The sequence below is a fragment of the Lampris incognitus genome, chromosome 14 (assembly GCF_029633865.1).
Source record: "Lampris incognitus isolate fLamInc1 chromosome 14, fLamInc1.hap2, whole genome shotgun sequence".
Taxonomy (NCBI): domain Eukaryota; kingdom Metazoa; phylum Chordata; class Actinopteri; order Lampriformes; family Lampridae; genus Lampris; species Lampris incognitus.
The window spans coordinates 20,115,983-20,139,027 of record NC_079224.1 but is presented as its reverse complement, the minus strand read 5'-3'; the positions used below and the strand labels follow the sequence as shown (position 1 = coordinate 20,139,027).

General features: G+C 45.3%; 1 protein-coding gene across 16 annotated transcripts in view; it reads left to right on the top strand.

Annotated features, from left to right (window-relative positions):
• Positions 1 to 22,769, top strand: part of LOC130124046 (abl interactor 1-like) — a 41,592-nt gene extending 18,823 nt beyond the window's left edge. The window contains exons 3-11 of one of the 16 annotated variants that reach the window (XM_056293424.1): positions 6,610 to 6,786; positions 11,323 to 11,337; positions 11,536 to 11,639; positions 11,947 to 12,087; positions 12,954 to 13,048; positions 14,184 to 14,408; positions 16,703 to 16,789; positions 21,196 to 21,381; positions 22,323 to 22,769. In XM_056293424.1, the coding sequence (XP_056149399.1) occupies positions 6,610 to 6,786; positions 11,323 to 11,337; positions 11,536 to 11,639; positions 11,947 to 12,087; positions 12,954 to 13,048; positions 14,184 to 14,408; positions 16,703 to 16,789; positions 21,196 to 21,381; positions 22,323 to 22,498 (1,206 nt within the window). In that variant the 3' untranslated portion in view covers positions 22,499 to 22,769. Of the gene's footprint in view, positions 1 to 6,609; positions 6,787 to 11,322; positions 11,338 to 11,535; positions 11,640 to 11,946; positions 12,088 to 12,953; positions 13,055 to 13,297; positions 13,303 to 14,174; positions 14,409 to 16,702; positions 16,790 to 21,195; positions 21,382 to 22,322 lie in introns of all 16 variants that reach the window. The other 15 variants (XM_056293417.1, XM_056293416.1, XM_056293418.1 and 12 more) reach the window with 15 other exon arrangements.
• The last annotated feature ends 276 nt before the right edge of the window (positions 22,770 to 23,045 follow it).

Below are 23,045 nucleotides of genomic sequence, written 5' to 3'. Positions count from 1 at the left end.
AAAAGTAACGAATAACCGTGGTGTTGAGAGTCTAGGTCTGTTGACAATGCTTTCAGATGGAAGTACAATGGACTGTACAGTTCCTCATATGGAGATGCAACATTTGTAGGAGCCCCACGTCTGATTTGCTCGGTCCACCACTCCTCATCTCATTTCTCTTTCTTTCTCCCCCTCCATCTCTCTCTCTCTCTCTCTCTCTCTCTCTCTCTCTCTCTCTCTCTCTCTCTCTCTCTCTCTCTCTCTCTCTCTCTCTCTCTCTCTCTCTCTCTCTCTCTCTCTCTCTCTCTCTCTCTCTCTCTCTCTCTCGCTCTCTCTCTCTCTCTCTCTCTCTCTCCAATCTGTACTGCTGCTCTCCTTGCCAATCTCTGACAGGAAATGGGAAGGTTGTCTTATGCTAGGGTGTGACCCTTTAGTTTCCTCTCCTAAAAATAAGAGCCTAGCATGTTCTCTCTCTTTCTCTCTCTCATACAGTTGATTGACAAAAATGATTTGGGGTTTTGGTAAATTATTAATGACCAAATATGATTATCAAGAGTGCCAAACATCTGCTGCTCACACCTTCAGCTTGCAAAGCAGGAAACAGCAGCTAATAATCAATTTCCAGACACCAAGAGGAGAGTAGAAAATAAAGGCGACTCTCTATCTGAGCTTCAACCTCCCAGTTGGTTTCCCCCAGCGCCCAGAGTGAGACAGTCACAACTGCAGATATAGGGGTTGACTGAATGAGATAGCTTGGTGGTGATTGATGTGTGACCTTATTGCAGTGTGGGTCACATGAATGTGCACTTAACACACAAACCTAAAAGTGGGTACACACGCACACACACACCACACACACACACACACACACACACACACACACACACATATATATATATATATATATATATATATATATATATATATATTATGCACAGTATATTGGTATGGTATACAGTATATGGGCACACACACATACATGCACTAACGTTAATTTTTCCATTCAGTTTTATCTCTTCACACGAGTGCAGGAGTGTATAGAAATGCACAATGGAATAGCGTCAGTCTCTCAAACACACACACACACACACACACATGCACACACACACATATATAGTATATATGAATTCATGCACAGTATATTGGTACATATACAGTATCTTGGAACACACACACACATTGAATAATGTTCCTTTTTCCATTCAGTTTTATCTCTTCACACATGAGTGCAGGAGTGTATAGAGATGCACAATGGAACAGCAGCAGTCTCTCAAACACACACACACACACACACACATACACACACACACACTTGACTGCGCTCTACTCAAGTGTGACCTCATTGTCCAGAGAGGCACTCATTCGGCCCTCATCTCCTTCTGTCCCCTCCCTCCCTCTGCATCTATCATTCATGAGTCTGTCCCGTGAATGGAAGTCCAGCCATGCAGACATGGCTGCTGGGAGCAGTAATGACTGACATCGGAGAAGAGATTGAAGCTGCTGGCATTTTAATTTTGTCTTCATCACATGGTCCCCAAGGCGTAGGCCAGGAGACAGCAGAGTGGTCCAATAGCAGTTCAAACTGTGGACTAGAATGAGTCTGTAAAGCAGGATAGTAGTAGGGCTATATATGGTAATACCACAAATGACTAAGCACTCAGTTGTGCCTTCTTTTTTTTTGGCATTTGTACTGAGGGGGTTTCACTTACAAAAGCACACCTAAAGTTGAGCTGAAAACGATTTACACTTGTGTAATGAAACGTGTTTTCATCTGACAAAGAAAGGCATCAGATAAAGAAACACTGTAGATCCTACAAAGTCCTGGCCTCACTGTTACCCACCCTGCAGAGCAGTGATAAGACTAGCAGATGCAGCAGTAGATGCATTCTGAAAGGCATACAGTTCTCCCATCAAGCCCCTGGCCACGGAGACTTGGACTGCCAGTCAGAAAGACACCGGGGAGTGTGTTTACAGTATACTGAGGAAGCAATTTGAGGGGTTCTGAAAGAAGGAAATGTTCCATTTGTTGATGAGTTTATCAAGTTCGCCCATAATTAGTTTAGCTTCAGGGTAAAATGTGGCAGAGAATACCTACCCTCCGACCACATGCAATTTTAGATAGATCACAGGAGGAATACTCTCTGCACACTTCCAATGAAGTAGGTAGTGAAATATACTGCTCAAAAAAATAAAGGGAACACCTAAAAACACAATATAGACCTCGATGAATGAAATATTTCAGCTGAAAATCTTTATTTATTAGACAGAGGAATGTGTTTAGAGCAAAATAACCTAAGAATGATCAATGGAAATCAAAATCATTAGCCCATTAAGGTCTGGATTCAGAATCATACTCCAAATCAAAGTGGAAAATGAGAACATAGGCTGATCCAACTTCTGTGGAAATTCTTCAAGACGATTCAAAATGAGGCTCAGTAGTGTGTGTGGCCTCCACGTGCCTGTATGCACTCCCTACAACGTCTGGGCATGCTCCTGATGAGACGACGGATGGTCTCCTGAGGGATCTCCTCCCAGACCTGGATCAGGGCATCGGTCAACTCCTGGACAGTCTGTGGTGCGACATTGCGTTGGCGGATGGTACGAGACATGATGTCCCAGAGGTGCTCGATTGGATTCAGGTCTGGGGAACGTGCAGGCCAGTCCATAGCATCAATGCCCTCGACATACAGGAACTGCTGACACACTCTGGCCACATGAGGACGAGCATTGTCATGCATGAGCAGGAACCCAGGGCCCACTGCACCAGCATATGGTCTGACAATGGGTCTGAGGATCTCATCCCGATACCTAATGGCAGTCATGGTACCTCTGGCTAGCACGTAGAGGTCTGTGCGGCCCTCCAAGGATATGCCTCCCCAGACCATCACTGACCCACCGCCAAACCGGTCATGCTGGAGGATGTTGCAGGCAGCAGAACGTTCTCCACAGCATCTCCAGACTCTCTCACGTCTTTCACATGTGTTCAGTGTGAACCTGCTCTCATCTGTGAAGAGCACAGGGCGCCAATGGTGAATCTGCCAACCAAGATGTTCTCCGGCAAAGGTCAATCGGGCTGCACGGTGTTGGGCTGTGAGCACAGGCCCCAATTGTGGACGTCGGGCCCTCATACCATCCTCATGCATTCTGTTTCTCACTGTTTGAGCAGAAACCTGCACATTAGTGGCCTGTTGAAGGTCGTTTTGTAGGGCTCCGGCAGTGCTCCTCCTGTTTCTCCTTGCACAAAGGACCAGATAGCGGTCCTGCTGCGGGGTCGTTGTCCTCCTGCGGCCCCCTCCACGTCTCCTGGTGTACTGGCCTGTCTCCTGGTACCTCCTCCATGCTCTGGACACTGTGCTGGGAGACACATCAAATCTTCTTGCCACAGCACGCATTGATGTGCCATCCTGGATGAGCTGCACTACCTGAGCAACTTCTGTAGGTTGCAGATACCGCCTCATGCCACCTCTAGTGGTGAGGGCACTAGCAAAATGAAAAACTAACCAAAGATCGGCCAGAAAAGATGAGGACAGGCAAATGGTCTGTGGCCACCACCTGCAAATCCATTCCTTTTATAGGGGTTGTCTTGCAAATTGTCTAATTTCCACCTGGTGGAAATTAGAGAATTTACCAACAGGTGAAATTGATTCACAAATCAGTGTTGCTTCCTAACTGGACAGGTTGATATCTCAAAAGTGTGATTGACTTGGAGCTACATTGCATTGCTTATGTGTTCCCTTTATTTTTTTGAGCAGTGTATATATATATATACACTACCGTTCAAAAGTTTGGGATCACCCAAACAATTTCGTGTTTTCCATGAAAAGTCACTTATTCACCACCATATGTTGTGAAATGAATAGAAAATAGAGTCAAGACATTGACAAGGTTAGAAATAATGATTTGTATTTGAAATAAGATTTTTTTTACATCAAACTTTGCTTTCGTCAAAGAATCCTCCATTTGCAGCAATTACAGCATTGCAGACCTTTGGCATTCTAGCTGTTAATTTGTTGAGGTAATCTGGAGAAATTGCACCCCACGCTTCCAGAAGCAGCTCCCACAAGTTGGATTGGTTGGATGGGCACTTCTTTGAGCAGATTGAGTTTCTGGAGCATCACATTTGTGGGGTCAATTAAACGCTCAAAATGGCCAGAAAAAGAGAACTTTCATCTGAAACTCGACAGTCTATTCTTGTTCTTAGAAATGAAGGCTATTCCATGCGAGAAATTGCTAAGAAATTGAAGATTTCCTACACCGGTGTGTACTACTCCCTTCAGAGGACAGCACAAACAGGCTCTAACAGGTACTATTTAATGAAGATGCCAGTTGGGGACCTGTGAGGCGTCTGTTTCTCAAACTAGAGACTCTAATGTACTTATCTTCTTGCTCAGTTGTGCAACGCGGCCTCCCACTTCTTTTTCTACTCTGGTTAGAGCCTGTTTGTGCTGTCCTCTGAAGGGAGTAGTACACACCGGTGTAGGAAATCTTCAATTCCCTAGCAATTTCTCGCATGGAATAGCCTTCATTTCTAAGAACAAGAATAGACTGTCGAGTTTCAGATGAAAGTTCTCTTTTTCTGGCCATTTTGAGCGTTTAATTGACCCCACAAATGTGATGCTCCAGAAACTCAATCTGCTCAAAGAAGTGCCCATCCAACCAATCCAACTTGTGGGAGCTGCTTCTGGAAGCGTGGGGTGCAATTTCTCCAGATTACCTCAACAAATTAACAGCTAGAATGCCAAAGGTCTGCAATGCTGTAATTGCTGCAAATGGAGGATTCTTTGACGAAAGCAAAGTTTGATGTAAAAAAAATCTTATTTCAAATACAAATCATTATTTCTAACCTTGTCAATGTCTTGACTCTATTTTCTATTCATTTCACAACATATGGTGGTGAATAAGTGTGACTTTTCATGGAAAACACAAAATTGTTTGGGTGATCCCAAACTTTTGAACGGTAGTGTATATATATATATATATATATATATATATATATATATATATATATATATATATATATAACTTTGTTAAGAGAAACACTCAACGGTAGGGAAAGTGCTCAACAAATAAGGAGCAAAATTATATATATATAAAATCACTGGATTATCAGAATCTATCTATCTATCTATCTATCTATCTATCTATCTATCTATCTATCTATCTATCTATCTATCTATCTATCTATCTATCTATCTATCTATCTATCTATCTCTCTCTCTCTCTCTCTCTCTCTCTCTCTCTCTCTCTCTCTCTCTTTATATATATATATATGAATATTATATGTATATATATATAGTATTTTCCCCCCTCTCCTTTTTCTCCCCAATTGTACCCGTTCAATTACCCCACTCCTCCGAGCTGTCCCAGCATTAGTGCGGGGAGGGGGGAGGCCCCCCCAGCCTACCCCCTCCCAAGTAGTGGCAGGAGGCTGTGTAACATCTTAGACCCAACAGTATGCCTAACTTTCCCTAACATACAAATACAAAAAAATAAAACATACTTTACATTATTTTAAACAGTGGGCTAGGGCTGCGTGGAATGTACATTTTGGATAATAAAGTGAGTAAACACACCATTCCAAATCTGCTACACACGTACCTTACAAACAAAACAATGACGTCATACTGTAGCGACCGGGGGAGGCGGTCGCTCTGACTGTTGGTGGTTCTGCACTGGGGGAGCGCAATGGCTGATGGGACTGTTAATGTTAGATTTAAAATTGTGTTTTAATGATGTGTTCATGTTGTGGTTATTCTTGTGTTGTTGTTTTGGGGGTTCGACTCAGACTAAGAAGGAGACTGTTTACTGACTAACTGACTGTAGGACCGTGACTGGGATGGATGTCGGCACTTAGGACATCGGTGGGGGGGGGACTCGTAACGATGTTGTCAGTTCTGGGCCGTTCTGGCCGGTGTGAATAAAAGAGCACTCTTGGGGTCGTGCGGTGTATGGGGCACGGGAGTTGCGATTAAAATGAGATCTCTGCCTCTCGACTCATTCTTCCACACTGGCTCGCCATAATACTTTTCATTTTAGTTGGCAAACGCAGACCCCCCCCACCCCCCACGTAAAACATCTTCCCACCAGCCTGCGTCCCGGTCGCTGCTCCACTCCCTCTGCCGATCCGGGGAGGGCTGCAGACTACCAGATGCCTCCTCCAATACATGTGGAGTCGCCAGCCGCTTCTTTTCACCTGACAGTGAGGAGTTTCACCAGAGGATGTAGCGCGTGGGAGGATCACGCTATCCCCTCCAGTTCCCCCTCCCCTCCAAACAGGCGCCCTGACCGAGCAGAGAAGGCGCTAGTGCAGCGACCAGGACACATACCTACATACGGCTTCCCACCCGCAGACACGGCCAATTGTGTCTTTTATTTTGTTTTGTATATTGTATATTGTGTAGTTGCTATTATTGTGTCTGTTATTTTGCCAATTGATTTTGAAATCAGAAAGAATTAATGAAATCAATCTCTGTGCATCACAAAATGTGTGTACAGAAATTACTAATATTTGTTCATTATCTTCTAACTTCAGTCCCTCTCTCTTTGTTTTTTTGTGTCTTTCTCTCACCATCTCTTTCTCTCTAAACTACCTCTCTTCTTCTCCCTCCATCTTCTTATTCTCCCCTCCAGACGGTTGATATCCATAAGGAGAAGGTAGCGCGGCGAGAGATTGGCATCTTGACCACCAATAAAAACACTTCACGCACCCACAAGATTATTGCTCCCGGCAACATGGAGAGGCCGGTGCGCTACATCCGGAAACCCATCGACTACACGCTGTTGGACGACGTGGGGCATGGCGTCAAAGTAAGAACCATGATGTTGGCTTGATGCTGGTTATAAGGGAACGTTTATATCGCGCCCCCGTCCATTTCATCAGTGGCAAGTGAAATACAGGAGCCATTTGAGGGGCCCATAGCACCAAGAGGCATGGTTCTGAATACTTATATTCCTTTGTAATGTGTGACCGTCCTTGCTGGCAACCCACCATCAAACGCAGTGCTGCTGAACCCCCCGCTATTCTGTTTTCTGACTTCCACCGGTTACTTGCTAAGCTCATTATTTTCAAATACATCAACTTCCCAGTCTGAATCAATTTCTGGTGACAGGCAAGCAGGCATTTAGGGGCTAGTTTACACCTGGCCCTTACATGTGAATGAGCTTCCTGGCTGCCTGCATAATGACTGTTCAGACATGCAGGCGATCAATAAACTGGCCTTTTAGTTAATTAAACACGGCGACATGTGAAAATTTAACACACACACGCACGCACACACGCACACACACACACACACACACACACACTAGCTTGCTGTGTAGCTCAGTTGTAGACTAAAGCCAGTCAGCGTTGTTTGTCAAGTCAAGAGAGAGATGAGAGTTCTGTGTGTGTGTGTGTGTGTGTGTGTGTGTGTGTGTGTGTGTGTGTGTGTGTGAGACTCTGTTTTTGTGTGAGTCTTTCTGTTTGTCTTTCTGTCCGTCTGTGTTTTTGTGTGCGTTGTAAACTCCATCGTGTCAGAATGACAGAGTGAGCTCCTCGCCAAGTGCTGCTGATGCCGTCACACCAACCCCCCGTGAAGTGCGAGAAAATATTCTTTCAACCCTTTTCCGCCTCTTTCTTCCATGTTTTTTATCCTCTCTCCCCAGGATCTGTACTCTTTTCCCTCTTCCCCTCCTTCATTTCATCTACAGCTTGTGTGTGTGTGTGTGTGTGTGTGTGTGTGTGTGTGTGTGTGTGTGTGTGTGTGTGTGTGTGTGTGTGTGTGTGTGTGTGTGTGTGTGTGTGAGAGAGAGAGTATTGATTGCTCCAGTCATAAGTTTCTTGGTGTGACATGGTCGAGTCAGTCTCCTCGTCCCTCTCCCCCTGTGTCTGTCTCAGGCGAGATAGTGGCTGTTTGTTGATTTTCAAACGATGCTGATTCACATGCAAAACCTCGCTTGCCCCTCTCCGAGCCGCGGCAAAGGCTCGGATTTGGCTTGGGCTGCTATGCAAACGAAGTGCTGTGGACGAACGCTGCCGTCAAATGGGTGTCTCAAATGATGAGCAGCGATGGTATATGTTATTGTGTCCCTATCAGATGCATGGTGCCTGTTTATGAAAGCTGCAGTGCACCCTGTCAGCGTTCCTTTTAAAAGTACGTGACTCAGACATCCGTGAAATGTCTGGCAACACGTCTTCAATTCGTTTATGTTTTTATTGTAGCATGGTGCGGCAGGCATGAGTGGATGAACGAACAGCCAGACGAATAAAGGAAGACCCTGGGAGTTTATAGAGTCCCTAGCTACTGCAGCGATGGTCGCCATCCATTTTGAAGCTCTGTGATTTTCTCCGCCTGGCTGTTTTCAGACAGAGAGGCATATCAGATTCCATCCTTGCCCTCAGAACACACTCATGCATAAGTCTGCACACACACGCACACACACACACACACACACACACACACACTCACACACACACACACACACACACACACACACACACACACTCACACAGAGGGATCTCTGATGCCACCTTTCCCCTCCCAGCATATTTCTGTGAATAATTCAGAAGCATTGATATCAGTGCAAACTCACTACCACACCAGCCACAACAGAAAGACAAAGAGAAAATGTTGTGCATCGTGTTTTAGTGTGCACTCTCGCAAGTGTGTTTTTTCATTCGTGTGATTACCCATGTGTGCGTGTCTTTGTTTGTGTTTTGTGTATTTGTTCATGGTCAGTGTGGGGTGTGCCTGTGCTTGCAGGTTTTTGTGTCTGTGTGTGTGTCTGTAAGTGTGCACATGTGTTCATGATTGTGTGTGTAAAAGTCATTAGCACCTTATTCTTGCAGCCTATTAATCCCTGGAATCGGGTAGGTTCCTTGGGGCCTCGCCAAAGGCCACAAATCTGCTATCCGCAATTGCCCCTCTTGCCTGCCCGCTTCTTAACGGATAATTCACCCGTGTGTAGATGGAGAGACAGAAACTCATGAAAAGATGATTCCCAGTGTTGTGGTCCAAGGTTTTCAACCCTCCACTTCCAAAGTCTTTATTAGCTGTGAGGGTGAGCATGTAGTTTCAGCTAGCCACACAATAGCCGCCGAAATGCTGTTCCCACCATCTGCAGACCTCGCCGCTGTTATTTATTTTCTGCAGTTTGTCTTGCACCACGTTCCACTTGTCTGGAAACGGCTGCACAGTCCTGCCCCCCTCTGTTTGCATGACCATCTTTTTGTAGCATGGAGCTCGACTGACCCTGATTCTGATAACAGCCCGGAGCTTAAGTCTAGACGCAGACGTGCACACAGTACACACACGGGTACCATCATACACGACTTCAACGCAGGGCACATGTATGCCACAGCAATGTTTTTTTTTTCCACCTTTTTCTCCCCAATTGTATTCGGCCAATTATCCCACTCTTCCGAGCTGTCGCGGTCGCTGCTGCACCCCCTCTGCTGATCTGGGGAGGGCTGCAGACTACCACATGCCTCCTCCAATCTATGTGGAGTCGCCAGCCGCTTCTTTTCACCTGGCAGTGAGGAGTTTCACCAAGAGGACGTAGCGCGTGGGAGGATCACGCTATTCCCCCCAGTTCCCCCTCCCGAACAGGTGCCCCAACCGACCACAGGGGGCGCTAGCACAGCGACTAGATCCGGCTTCCCACCCGCAGACATAGCCAATTATGTCTGTAGGGACCCCCAACCAAGCCGGAGGTAACACGGGGATTTGAACCGACGATCCCCGTGTTGGTAGGCAACGGAATAGACTGCCACACTACCCGGATGCCCAATGGTGACAATGTTAACACAGCTATACAGGAAAGGTTGTTTGAAACTACATCTAATAGTATGATGTGATATGGCTCCGAAATTAATTTTGGGCAAGTTCAGATGGGAGGAGTCTGCAGAACTGTTTAGAATTATCTTTCGATAAGCTTTAAAGGTGCTAAGTGCAATTCTGTTTCCACTCTGACCTCTGTCATTCACCTGTGTGATAATAGTACTGAAACAATTAGTAGATTAATTGATTTATCAGTCTACAGAACTGATTTGTCGATCAAGAGAAAGTAATGGATTGGTAATTGATTAATTATTTGAGGCATTTATCAAGTAACTACCAAACATTTGCCGCTTACAGAATCGCAAATGCGAAGATTTGCAAGCCTTTACTAGCCTTTCCACAGTTCATACCATAAAATTAATGCTTTAGACTATTTTTGGTTGCTGTTCAAACTAAAAAAATTTAAGACATCACCTTAGTTCTGGGAATTTTTGATGAGCATTTTTTCATTATTTTGTACACTAAATTAATAATTCATTAATCATAAAAAATGGATGGATTAATTGAAAATGAAGATAATTATTAGTCGCAGCCCTGGAGAATAACAACAAAATCAAAGTAAGATGAAACAAATTCTAATAGAAAGGTAGCTGATGGGGCATCCGGGTAGCGTAGCGGTCTATTCCGCTGCCTATCAACACGGGGATTGCCGGTTCGAATCTCTGTGTTACCTTGGGCTTAGTCAGGCAACCCTACAGACACAAATGGCTGTGTCTGTGGGTGGGAAGCCGGATGTGGGTATGTGTCCTGGTCGCTGCGCTAGTGCCTCCTCTGGCCGGTCAGAGTGCCTGTTCGGAGGAGAGGGGGGTAGCGTGATCCTCCCATGCGCTACGTCCCCCTGGTGAAACTCCTCACTGTCCGGTGAAAAGAAGCGACTGGTGACTCCACATGTATCGGAGGAGGCATGTGGTAGTCTGCAGCCCTCCCAGATCAGCAGAGGGGGTGGAGCAGCGACCGGGACAATTCGGAAGAGTTGGGTAATTGGCTGGGTACAATTGGGGAGAAAAAGGAGGATCCCCCCCCCAAAAAAGAAAGGTAGCTGATACCCCAAGTGTTTGCTGACATCTACCAGTTTTGCATAGTTTACAGAGGACTACGAGTGCAAGCCAAGTCTTTAAGCAGACAGGACGTCATACAACAACAAAAACAACTCACACAGCTTGGCTCCTGTATCTCTGAATATAATAGAAGCCTCCTGAGTTAGGGGGCACGAGTCATTTACTTTGTTTCAGTCAGTACATTTCAACAACCCCTGCTGATATTTACTTGTCACGTTGTGCTTCAGGGATGCCGAAGAACTACACAGAGCACCTTTTGAAAAAGTGAACAGAGTAATCTTGCAGCAAGAGAAACACAATACTGTTTTGTGTTACAGTATAAATGGGGGGAAATGATAAAGGGTAACATGACAGACTTCTGATTTGGCTACCTCTACAATACTGACGCTTTTTACACATTTTTACTTTCCATTAACCAATGGGTGTGTCCTCTTCTCTCTCCTCTCTTATTGCCCGCTTGCACTCAGTGGCTTAAGGCCAAGGTAAGAGATGGTTGTCTTACACATATGCATACATACTTCATATTACTGGTGAACAATTTTGACATAAACATAACAATGAACAGACCGGGTTTTTTTTTTTTCAAGGCAAGGGTCAATAGCGTGGAAAGCTGCTCTCTGCAATTGAGATTACAGTATCGTTCACCATAGTAATGTTTAACATTACAATTTCTCTCATAGCAACATGGCAACAACGCAGCAGGTCGAGGAGGGACGCTATCCAGGACCAACCCCCCAACACAGAAGCCCCCCAGCCCCCCCATGGCTGGCCGTGGCACTCTTGGGTAAGTATTTTACCTAGGCAAATTTGTAATTTGTGATATTGGGCTCTACAAATAAAATTGAATTGACTTTTCAAAAATAATTCAGCCCACATCCATTTACCTCAGGTGATGGGTTGGGCAGAAATACCGGTCCAACTCGGCCCCTGATAGCTCAGAGATCGTTTGCGGTGTTTTATATTGACTTAATTCAGATCGTTTTAGCTTTTTGTATTGCCCTTCTTCAAAATCTGAATCGTTTTTTTCTCACTAACCTCCTCCTCTTCCTCTCTCTTCTTCCTCTCTCTCCCCCCATGTTTTTTGTGTTAAGGCGTAACATTCCTTATAAAACTCTGGAGCCAGTCAAGCCGCCGGTGGTGCCTAATGACTACATGACCAGCCCAGCCCGGCTCGGCAGCCAGCACAGCCCTGCACGCACAGCCTCGCTCAACCAGAGGCCCCGGACACACAGGTAGCATATAACTGCTTTTAAGTAAGCGTCATTGCTCAGGTTATGTGTAGTCAGAACTTAAATGCATAAGATTCCAGGTATAAATGCAACTGTGGTATTTTAAAAGTCTGATTAACTTAAATGCCTCCAGAATTATTCAGAGACATAGTCTGAAATTTTCTCCAATCAAACAGTTCAACACATTACTGGAAAATGCATATAATGCATAAAATACTGCACCAACTGCTTTTACCTCAGTTGTTTCCTGCAAAATACCATTTGTCTTGGATGGCTTCTGCCATAATATACTTTCCTGATTCCTTTTCATCTTTCTGAAGAACTAGTGCAGTGCCCATTCGGGTGTAATCCCACCTGTGACCACAATGTGGGTTGTAATGGCAGAGTGGGATGAACGTCTCTTGTCTGCGTGTCTGCGTGTATGTATGTATGTACGTATGACTGTCCTTCAAGTTTCTCGACAACCACTCATGCAAACAACCTCACATTCGACACTGCACGTCCTTGGGTCCTCGGCAATACACCCGCCAAGTTTGAAGTCGATTGGATGAACGGTTGCCAAGAAAATCGAAGGACAGATGTACAGACATACAGACTCCTTCCATCTTAGATGTAAATGTTACACTGATACCCAGTCTTCATGAACAGGTCAAAAGTTCCCTGTAGGCAATGTCCCCTACAGTGCAGTCCATGTTCAGCAATGGTGACACACTTACTGTGATGAGTAACATATGAGAGAGTAATGATAGGACGTCAAACATGCAATTAAGTTTGCCTCACACATCCTCTAATCATCCTCCTTCTGTCTATCCATCTCTATTGTCTGTCTGTCTGTCTGCCCATATCACTCTCTCTCTCTCTCTGTGTAGTGGAAGTAGTGGGGGAAGTGGTGGCAGGGAGAACAGTGGAAGCAGTGGCGTGGGTGTCCCACTGGCGGTTCCCACCCCCTCTCCTCCCAGTATGGGCCAAGGTGAGTTCCAGCATCTGTAATCAACACTGGCTTTTGCAGCTGCTCATCAAAGACCCGCAGCGTGTGAACCAAATGGGATACTGGAAAATGAGGCGCAGTGGGATATTTTCTGGGGAATATTTGCCATGAGTCAGCTTTAGTGTCACCTCCTTATTTTTCCCAGCTCTCTTGTGCTCTCTCTACTCCCTCCTACTCACAGGCACATTCTCCTATTCAACTTTAATCGCATTAAGTCTGAAAGAGATTCAGTAGCCAAAGGATGGCATTGTGACAGTGAACGTTTCTCTTTTAAATCATAATATAATTCATAATATGATGTAATGATCAACAAATCAAAGCTGTGATTGCTTGTAGTGTAACGTGCATGGATAAGAAGACACGCTGACGCTGGCTGGCGGGTCTGACCCTTTAGTCGAGTGGTTAGCGATGTCTCCTGCGGCGCGGGCGATACGGGTTCGCTTCCCGGCCGCGGCAGTTCCTGTGGTTGTGTTGTCCCCCAATTCGCTACATTGGTGTCAGAAGTGGAATGGAGCGACCGTAAGGCCATCGGAAGCGTATGCGCCCTGAGGCGTGAATATGCTTAAGCACGGGGATGCGCTTCCCAAAGGAGGGGAGTAGTGTAACGTGCATGGATAAGAAGACACGCTGACGCTGGCTGGCGGGTCTGACCCTTTAGTCGAGTGGTTAGCGATGTCTCCTGCGGTGCGGGCGATACGGGTTTGCTTCCCGGCCGCGGCAGTTCCTGTGGTTGCATTGTCCCCCGAATTCGCTACAGTATGTTATATCATCTGGGTTTTGTCCTATATGACTACAATGTGTAATATTGATACTTAGTGACACTCTGCTTGATGTACTTAGAAAAGTGCAACATGAGATAACTTGTAGATACAATATATAAAAGAGGGAGAGCTTCACATAAACTACTGCACATTCTGATTTCTGCAAATAAATATTGTTTTCATGTTGTCTGTTAGCTAACCCTATTTTTATGACAACTGAGAGACATATATATATATATATAGTATATATAAAAAATGCTTTTGTTGCCAAAAATTATTTGTCTGTCATTTGCGATCACCACAACCATTTAACCAGCGCCTCCTTTTTCCTCCTGTGACAGCGGTGACAGTCCCAGCATCCGTTCCCCAGGGCCCAGGTCTAGGCCCCATTCCCATGTCCCAATTTGGCACCATCTCCCGCCAAATCTCCCGTCACAACTCCTCCTCCACCACCTCCTCGGCCTCCATGGTGTCAGCCACCGGCACCTACCGCCGTGCGCCCTCCGTCTCCTCCCAGTTCTCCATCTCCCAGCAGCCCCACCTCAACGGAGGACCTGCATACCCCCAGAACTCAGGTAACCTGGGACTCCACCTCATGCAGCCCGTTTGCGAAGAAGACGCATCATAGGAACAGTACAGTAAAGTATAATTCAACAGTAAAAAGAGACAAAGCTATGTTCGGTCACAGTGTAAAATAACATGATAGAAATAGTATAGGATTGAGTGTTATACTTCAGTTTTGATACCTTCAATCCATACAATTTCTAAATATCAGAAAAAATATCACTGACTTATTTAATTATCAAATAAAATAAATTGTTTTTCATGTGGGAGTGTAGAATCAGAATGTATCCAGAATCCAAGATGTTGATGTTTTGAAGTATTTAGTACCACAAAGCTAGTATCAGTACCAAAGCTTACACACAAAACCATCTATTTCTTTTTTAAACTTTTTTAGATAAATACTCCTATAAAGATTGATCATGAGAAATAATTAGGGAATTCAACCTGCACCCCACTATTGATGATACTCCTCTAATCGGGTTAATGAATGTGCCATGTGCTCCGTCGGAGGAGGCTGCTGCTTAAATGAAGGCAGGCCAGGTGAAATTTAGGACACTCATAAATATACACATGCTCAAACACATGCACCTCCAGATTTGTTAGACAAGTGGAAAGCCAGGACATATGCATATGAGCTGTCAGGGCTGTGGAGATTTACCTCACCACACATCCCTCTGAGCATGATCTGCTAATGCCTTCTCTGTAAACACAGCTCTATCTTCCTTGGCACAAAACACGAAGGGGAGGAGATGGACTTGTCTGAGGGACACGGTTACATGGAGTGTCATGTCTGGATTCAGACAGAACCATAACATGGGATTTTGGGCGTGATATCCAGTGATGGCAACTCACTGAACTTTCACTACAGTGAGATTAACCCACAGTACATGCTGGAACTCAGGAAGAAAATTTCTTTCTTTAGAGTCGCACGGTGTTGGTGTAGTAGATGGATGTGGCACTATGTTGTTAGCGGGGTGTAATAATAAGACGTTACTGCCCTCCGAGGCCATAGACGCCCCAGTAATACTGGTGATTTACGAGCCAAACTAGACTGGCCTGCATATGTGACATCATGTCTGTGGGCGGTACGTCTACAAGAGCTGTTTTTCTCTCTGTCATTTTGGCTAGCTCTCTGTCTGTCTGTCTCTGTCCCTCTTTCTGTCTGCCTGTCTGTCTCTGTCTCTGTCTGTCTCCATCTGTCTGTCTGTCTGAGTCTCTCTGGCTGCCGTTCTTTCTCTGTCTGTCTGTCTAGCTCTGTCGTTCTGTCTGTCTGTCTCTCTCTCTGTCTGTCTATCAGTCTCTGGCTGCCGTTCTTTGTCTGTCTGTCTGTCTGTCTGTCAGTCTCTGATTGCTGTTCTTTCTTTCTCTGTCTGTCTGTTTCTCTGTGTTTATCGCTCTGTCTGTTTCTCTGTGTATCGCTCTGTCTGTCTGTCTGTCTGTCTGTCTGTCTGTCTGTCTATCTATCTATATAAATCAATCAAAATACCTTCACCTGTGATTGCCCTGTCTTTTTCATATATGTCAGTCCATCTGTTGAGTAACTTAATGAAGATGGATTTCATCAGCCAGTTCAGTGTAGAGCATTTTCTCATTTATGATGACAGTTGGGCAAATGGCCCCTTGAGGGTGGTGGCGATAAGTGTTGGACGGATGTGAGGTTGTTTAGGGAATTATATAATATAACTAAACTGCCACACCAGATCCAGACTCAAGCCATACAGGTTAATCTAAATTATTGTGTCCTAAAATCCTATTCCCCTGTGCAAGCTGTAAATGCTCCTCTTTTGAGAAAGTCTCTCTGTGTGACATCAGTCTTTCCACAAAGCTATTGAACTGTTATCCCCCTTCAGTAGTTATTCGGGGCTCGTACCTGCATGTGCATGACTTTCACCAGCAGCTAAAGCCCGTTCCTGGCTGCAGCTGCTGACTTCAGAGAGATGCTGACGGGCTATATTGTCACAATGAGATGGTTGCCTCTTTAGCTCAGCTGAACAGACCAGGGGAAAGAGAGACAGGCTGTTCAGGCACGTGCACACGGGTTACTCAGCAACGCTTGCTGCACTAGCTCGCTTTTGCTCACTAGCTTTTTTTGTCTTTTTTCTCTCTTTTTCCTCCCTCCGGTTTTACTCTTCCTTCTGCGATGGAACTACCACCCGTTTTTCCCCTCTTCTCCTTCATTCTCACCCACCTCCCTCATTCTGCTGGATCAATATCCTCACTTTCACCGCCTTTTTTCTCTCCCTGTCTCTCTCTCTCGCTGTGTCTCCGCTGCTCTGTCCCGTTTCTCTGGGTGTTGCTGCTCCAGTGTCTGTGGCCCCCCCTCCCCCTCCCATGGTCCAGCTGACCCCCCAGATCCCTCTGACCGGCTTTGTGGCCAGAATGCAGGAGAGCAGTAAGTACTGAGCGCACAAATACACAGATACTGACACTAACACAGCCATAGAAACTGACTCTTAATACAACACTGACACAGATGCAGATAAACACACTCACACACAAGTGCAAACACACACACACACACACACACACACACACACACACACACTCGATTTCATAAATATACATATTTACACACACACACTGAGATACCAGCACATCCCTGCATAACAGCTGTAAATTTTGACATAAGTACAATAACACAAAAGAAAGAGTACCCACAGATACCCCTTCACACAAACGAAATAACAACACAACAAGATAATCCAGTCCAATGAAAACATCAAGTTTACTTCAAGACACAGTCATTCAGACATGCGTGCACAGATTTTTTTAATTCATACACTACCGTTCAAAAGTTTGGGATCACATTGAAATGTCCATATTTTTGAAGGAAAAGCACTGTACTGTTCAATGAAGATAACTTTAAACTAGTCTTAACTTTAAAGAAATACACTCTATACATTGCTAATGTGGTAAATGACTATTCTAGCTGCAAATGTCTGGTTTTTGGTGCAATATCTACATAGGTGTATAGAGGCCCATTTCAAGCAACTATCACTCCAGTGTTCTAATGGTACAATGTGTTTGCTCATTGGCTCAGAAGGCTAATTGATGATTAGAAAACCCTTGTGCAATCATGTTCACACATCTGAAAACAGTTTAGCTCGTTACAGAAGCTACAAAACTGACCTTCCTTTGAGCAGATTGAGTTTCTGGAGCATCACATTTGTGGGGTCAATTAAACGCTCAAAATGGCCAGAAAAAGAGAACTTTCATCTGAAACTCGACAGTCTATTCTTGTTCTTAGAAATGAAGGCTATTCCATGCGAGAAATTGCTAAGAAATTGAAGATTTCCTACACCGGTGTGTACTACTCCCTTCAGAGGACAGCACAAATAGGCTCTAACCAGAGTAGAAAAAGAAGTGGGAGGCCGCGTTGCACAACTGAGCAAGAAGATAAGTACATTAGAGTCTCTAGTTTGAGAAACAGACGCCTCACAGGTCCCCAACTGGCATCTTCATTAAATAGTACCCGCAAAACACCAGTGTCAACATCTACAGTGAAGAGGCGGCTGCGGGATTCTGGGCTTCAGGGCAGAGTGGCAAAGAAAAAGCCATATCTGAGACTGACCAATAAAAGAAAAAGATTAAGATGGGCAAAAGAACACAGACATTGGACAGAGGAAGACTGGAAAAAAGTGTTGTGGACGGATGAATCCAAGTTTGAGGTGTTTGGATCACAAAGAAGAACGTTTGTGAGACGCAGAACAAATGAAAAGATGCTGGAAGAATGCCTGACGCCATCTGTTAAGCATGGTGGAGGTAATGTGATGGTCTGGGGTTGCTTTGGTGCTGGTAAGGTGGGAGATTTGTACAGGGTAAAAGGGATTCTGAATAAGGAAGGCTATCACTCCATTTTGCAACGCCATGCCATACCCAGTGGACAGCGCTTGATTGGAGCCAATTTCATCCTACAACAGGACAATGACCCTAAACACACCTCCAAATTGTGCAAGAACTATTTAGAGCAGAAGCAGGCAGCTGGTATTCTATCGGTAATGGAGTGGCCAGCGCAGTCACCAGATCTGAACCCCATTGAGCTGTTGTGGGAGCAGCTTGACCGTATGGTACGCAAGAAGTGCCCATCCAACCAATCCAACTTGTGGGAGCTGCTTCTGGAAGCGTGGGGTGCAATTTCTCCAGATTACCTCAACAAATTAACAGCTAGAATGCCAAAGGTCTGCAATGCTGTAATTGCTGCAAATGGAGGATTCTTTGACGAAAGCAAAGTTTGATGTAAAAAAAATCTTATTTCAAATACAAATCATTATTTCTAACCTTGTCAATGTCTTGACTCTATTTTCTATTCATTTCACAACATATGGTGGTGAATAAGTGTGACTTTTCATGGAAAACACAAAATTGTTTGGGTGATCCCAAACTTTTGAACGGTAGTATATATATATATATATATATATATATAGTTAGTATTCTGTAAATATCTCACATTTCTCATTCGTACGCTGCTTGAAATTGGCACTCTGCACCGTCGCCAGCTCAACACAAGGCTTTGTCAGTCTTCACAACTCTCACACACACTCCGTTCACCACAGCTTTTGGCGTGTGCGTGAGGACACACCCCTCTGATGGCTGCCAGTTGCCATGGTGACAGAGCACGGCGAGCATGCATTTTACTCTCCATCCATTTAGGAGAGAAAATGTGACCTGGTGTCTCGTCCTGATTCAGCGCTGTCCCGTCAGAGGTCCAGCTGCCTGCACCTACCCAAGCAAACACAAACTCGTGCACACTTTTAACGGCAGGTTGGATCTGATTATCATAATCAAATGTAGAACTGAAAAAAATAAGAAGGTAGATTTACCTCACTGTGTTTTACTGTCAGTCTGACTAAAATGCGATGCACGCAACTGTCATGGAAAAGAAGTGAAAGGCAGGATAGGACAGTATTTTAATAATGTCCTGGAGCGGTCCTGTCATATAGCCAAGCTGTTTCAGTGAGGAGTAGTCTTTATTTATTTATTTGTTTGTTTGTTTTGGTGGCTTAAACCTGAGGAAAAGAATCATTGAAATGCGTCAGATGCAGTCTTCTGGGAAAAGCACGAGTCTTTTTTGAGTTCTGTAACCAGGCTGGGGATTTGTTAGAGCGTCAGTGCAATTGTCTGTCACACTAGGACATATGCGGAGTTAAAGCGTAGATGGAGAATTGCTGGTAAAGGTTGCTAGAATCGGGTCTCTGCCAGCACAAGTGGTGCCCAAATCACAAGCACAATCCTGGGTAGACGGAGCTAACGCCCCTTAAACCTTCTCTGAACTCAGAATGTGTATGTGTGTGTGTGTGTGTGTTTGTGTTGGGGGGGGGGGTCATTCAGCCAACAGAGAACCTAAAATGATTACCAATCAATCCCATTATGTTTGACAAAGTATTTCTCTAAACATAGATAAAAAAAAAGGAACATTTGGGATGTTTGCAGGCTCATGCTGGTTGAACCAAGAGAGGCTGGTGTCTGTTTCCGAGAGACGCCATGAGAACAGATAGGAGATAAATAATGCTTGGGTGCGGCATGATGGTGCAGTGGTTAGCACGGTCACCTCACAGCAAGAAGGTCCTGGGTTCGAGCCTCTGTGTGGAGCTTGCATGGTCTCCCCGTGTCTGCGTGGGTGTCCTCCGGGTGCTCCGGTTTCCTCCCACAGTCCAAAGATATGTAGGTCAGATGAATCGGCCATACTAAATTGTCCCTAGGTGTGAATGTGTCGGCCCTGTGATAGACTGGCGGCCTGTCCAGGGTGTTTCCCTGCCTGCCGCCCAATGACTGCTGGGATAGGTGCCAGCATCCCTGCGACCCTGACTGGGATAAGTGGCTTGGATAATGGATGGATGGCATAATATTTGGTCGACCTTCACTTGAAATCACTCAGCTTCAAACCCCAGCGCTCCCTTTAATTAAACAGTTAGAAAAGCATCCCAAGCCTCTTTTTTTTTTTTTACAAAGGAGTGATGCAGCACTCCAACACAAGTACTAACACCGGCTCTTAACAGCGACTAACTCTCTGAGAGGACAAATGAGCCGAGCGAGAGCAGTGGCGTTGTAACTAGTGTAGTAACGCAAGGTGTTTTCTGGATGACCTCCTGCCTGATGAGCTCTAATGACTCATACCCGCCCTCTAGTGTGTGCACTTAATACATCTCACATTTAACTCAGCCTTCCAGATGGAAACGAGGTCTTCGCAGAGCATGAGGTCTCCGTCTGTAACATGAGTCTTATACAGGTGTGGAAGCATATCAGCGTTGAATATGTGATATTAACACGTTCTTTTGCAGAAGGGTTTTGCAAAAAAAAAATTGGACATCAGGTCGGGGAAAATAGAGGATAAAGATCAGTGTTTAATCCCAACTCATGACGGCGCGTTTTGTGTTGCAAATCAGTTTTCCTCACACGTATTTTTAGATTAGTTTATTTGTGGAATGTTATTGGGCTGCGAGAAGATGTTGCATTTTTTTTTTTTATCTCTCATCCACTGACAGCTGGTGAAATATGGAAACATGACCAGATTTCTTACGGTCGGCTAGAAATTGATCTCGGGGGTTGTAATTCTATAATTACATTTTTTTTTAAAGCAGGGAAAAAGTGAATGCAGTAGACTCTGATTAACTAAGGTTAATCATTGCATTTCAATTTTGGGTGGAGTTTCAATGTTGAAAGTAGCCGGAGTGTCGTGACTATACCAAACAGCCGCTGGTTTACTACTTGGACACACAAGGGGTTACAGACACATTACCTGTATCCTCCCTCTCCGGCATCGCCTCTCCATCACCCTCTCTTTTTTCTCTGTCTCTCTAGTATCGGACAACCCTGCCCCACCCCCGCCCCCTCCCCCAGAGGACATGGCCATGTTTGAAGAGCCCTCACCCCCTCCGCCACCCCCACCTGTGGACTATGAGGAAGAGGAGGCTGCGGTTGTGCACTACAATGACCCCTATGCTGACGGAGACCCCCACTGGGCCCCCAAGGCTTATTTAGAGAAAGGTGAGTAGCCATGTTGAGAGACCAGCAGTAGAGCATGAGTGGGTTTGAATAAACGGACTCGAACAACGTAAACAAGGTACCGATGCATCCAGGAAATCCTGGGAAACCTGGAAATGTATAGACTAATGTTCCAGTAATGTTTGAAGTTGGGGGGGGGGGGGGTTCAGTGACCGGCTAAAAGTTACACAGTCCGTTCAGAGACTGTACTGAATAAAATGAACTTCCCCGAGCAACAGCTGGCATGTATATCTAAGCAAAAGTCATTGAAAATGTCCTTGAAAAGGGCGTCCGGGTAGAATAGCGGTCTATTCCGTTGCCTACCAACACGGGGATCGCCGGTTCGAATCCCCGGGTTACCTCTGGCTTGGTCGGGCGTCCCTACAGACACAATTGGCCTTGTCTGTGGGTGGGAAGCCGGATGTGGGTATGTGTTGTGGTTGCAGCACTAGCGCCTCCTCTGGTCAGTCAGAGCATCTGTTCAGGGGGGAGGGAGAACTGGTGGGAATAGCGTGATCGTCCTACACGCTACGTCCCCCTGGTGAAACTCCTCCTCTCTGTCAGGTGAAAAGAAGCAGCTGGCGACTCCACATGTATTGGAGGAAGCATGTGGTAGTCTGCAGCCCTCCCCGGATCGGCAGAGGGGGTGGAGCAGTGACCGGCACAGCTTAGAGCGCAGGGTGATTGGCCGGGTACAATTGGGGAGAAAAAGGGAGAAAAATCCAAAGAAAATAAAAAAGAAAATATTCTTGAAAAGTCTTAGAAAGAGATTTGTTAAAGAGTGGGATTCACGGTAAAGTGCCCAAGATGTGGCTGATGTCAGTAATCTGACTTTAGCATCCTTACATGTCGACGTTTCTACAACAGACTTCAAGCATTACCATGTTTGTTTGTTCGTGTTTCACTTTTGAAATGATTTTGTGTGTCTCCCCCCCCCCCTTCAGTTGTGGCCATTTATGACTATACCAAGGACAAGGAGGATGAGCTGTCCTTCATGGAGGGGGCCATCATTTACATCATCAAGAAGAACGATGACGGTTGGTTCGAAGGCGTCTGCAACGGCGTCACCGGACTCTTTCCCGGAAACTACGTGGAGTCGATAATGCACTACGCCGACTAAAGAAAAAAAACAAACAAAACACATCGTTTTTGAACAGAGCTAAAACCGTGGAGACGTGCAGCATGCAACCAAGTGATAGCAATTAATACATCTGCCGTTTTGAATCAAGTGCCATGTCAAAAATCTTTGGGTTTTACAAAAGGTTGTTTCGGGGCGTATTCTCCCACGGTTTTTGGTCTGGTCCAAAACGACGAGTCACAGAAAGCGGGACGGTCTAAATAGAGATTAGGGCTGGAGGTTTGGTTGGAAGGGTCTGTTGGTGTACACTGTGTTTTAAAGGGCAAAGCCAAAGACCTCTTTCTACCGGTGTGTCATAAAAGAAGCGCTTCTCACAACACCGAGAGTTCGGTTCCTCGCCATAATTTGCGGGGGGCCCTTCGACTCACAAGGGATTACTGGTTGTATTGAGATGGGTTCGGCCCGTTTCAGCAGACAACTGGAATGGAGATGTCCGTTGAAAATGAATTAGGATTGATATGAAGTCAGCTCACGTCTTTACAATCAGCGAGGCCTTGAATGAGGCCCCGCGGTGGTTTGAACCCATCGC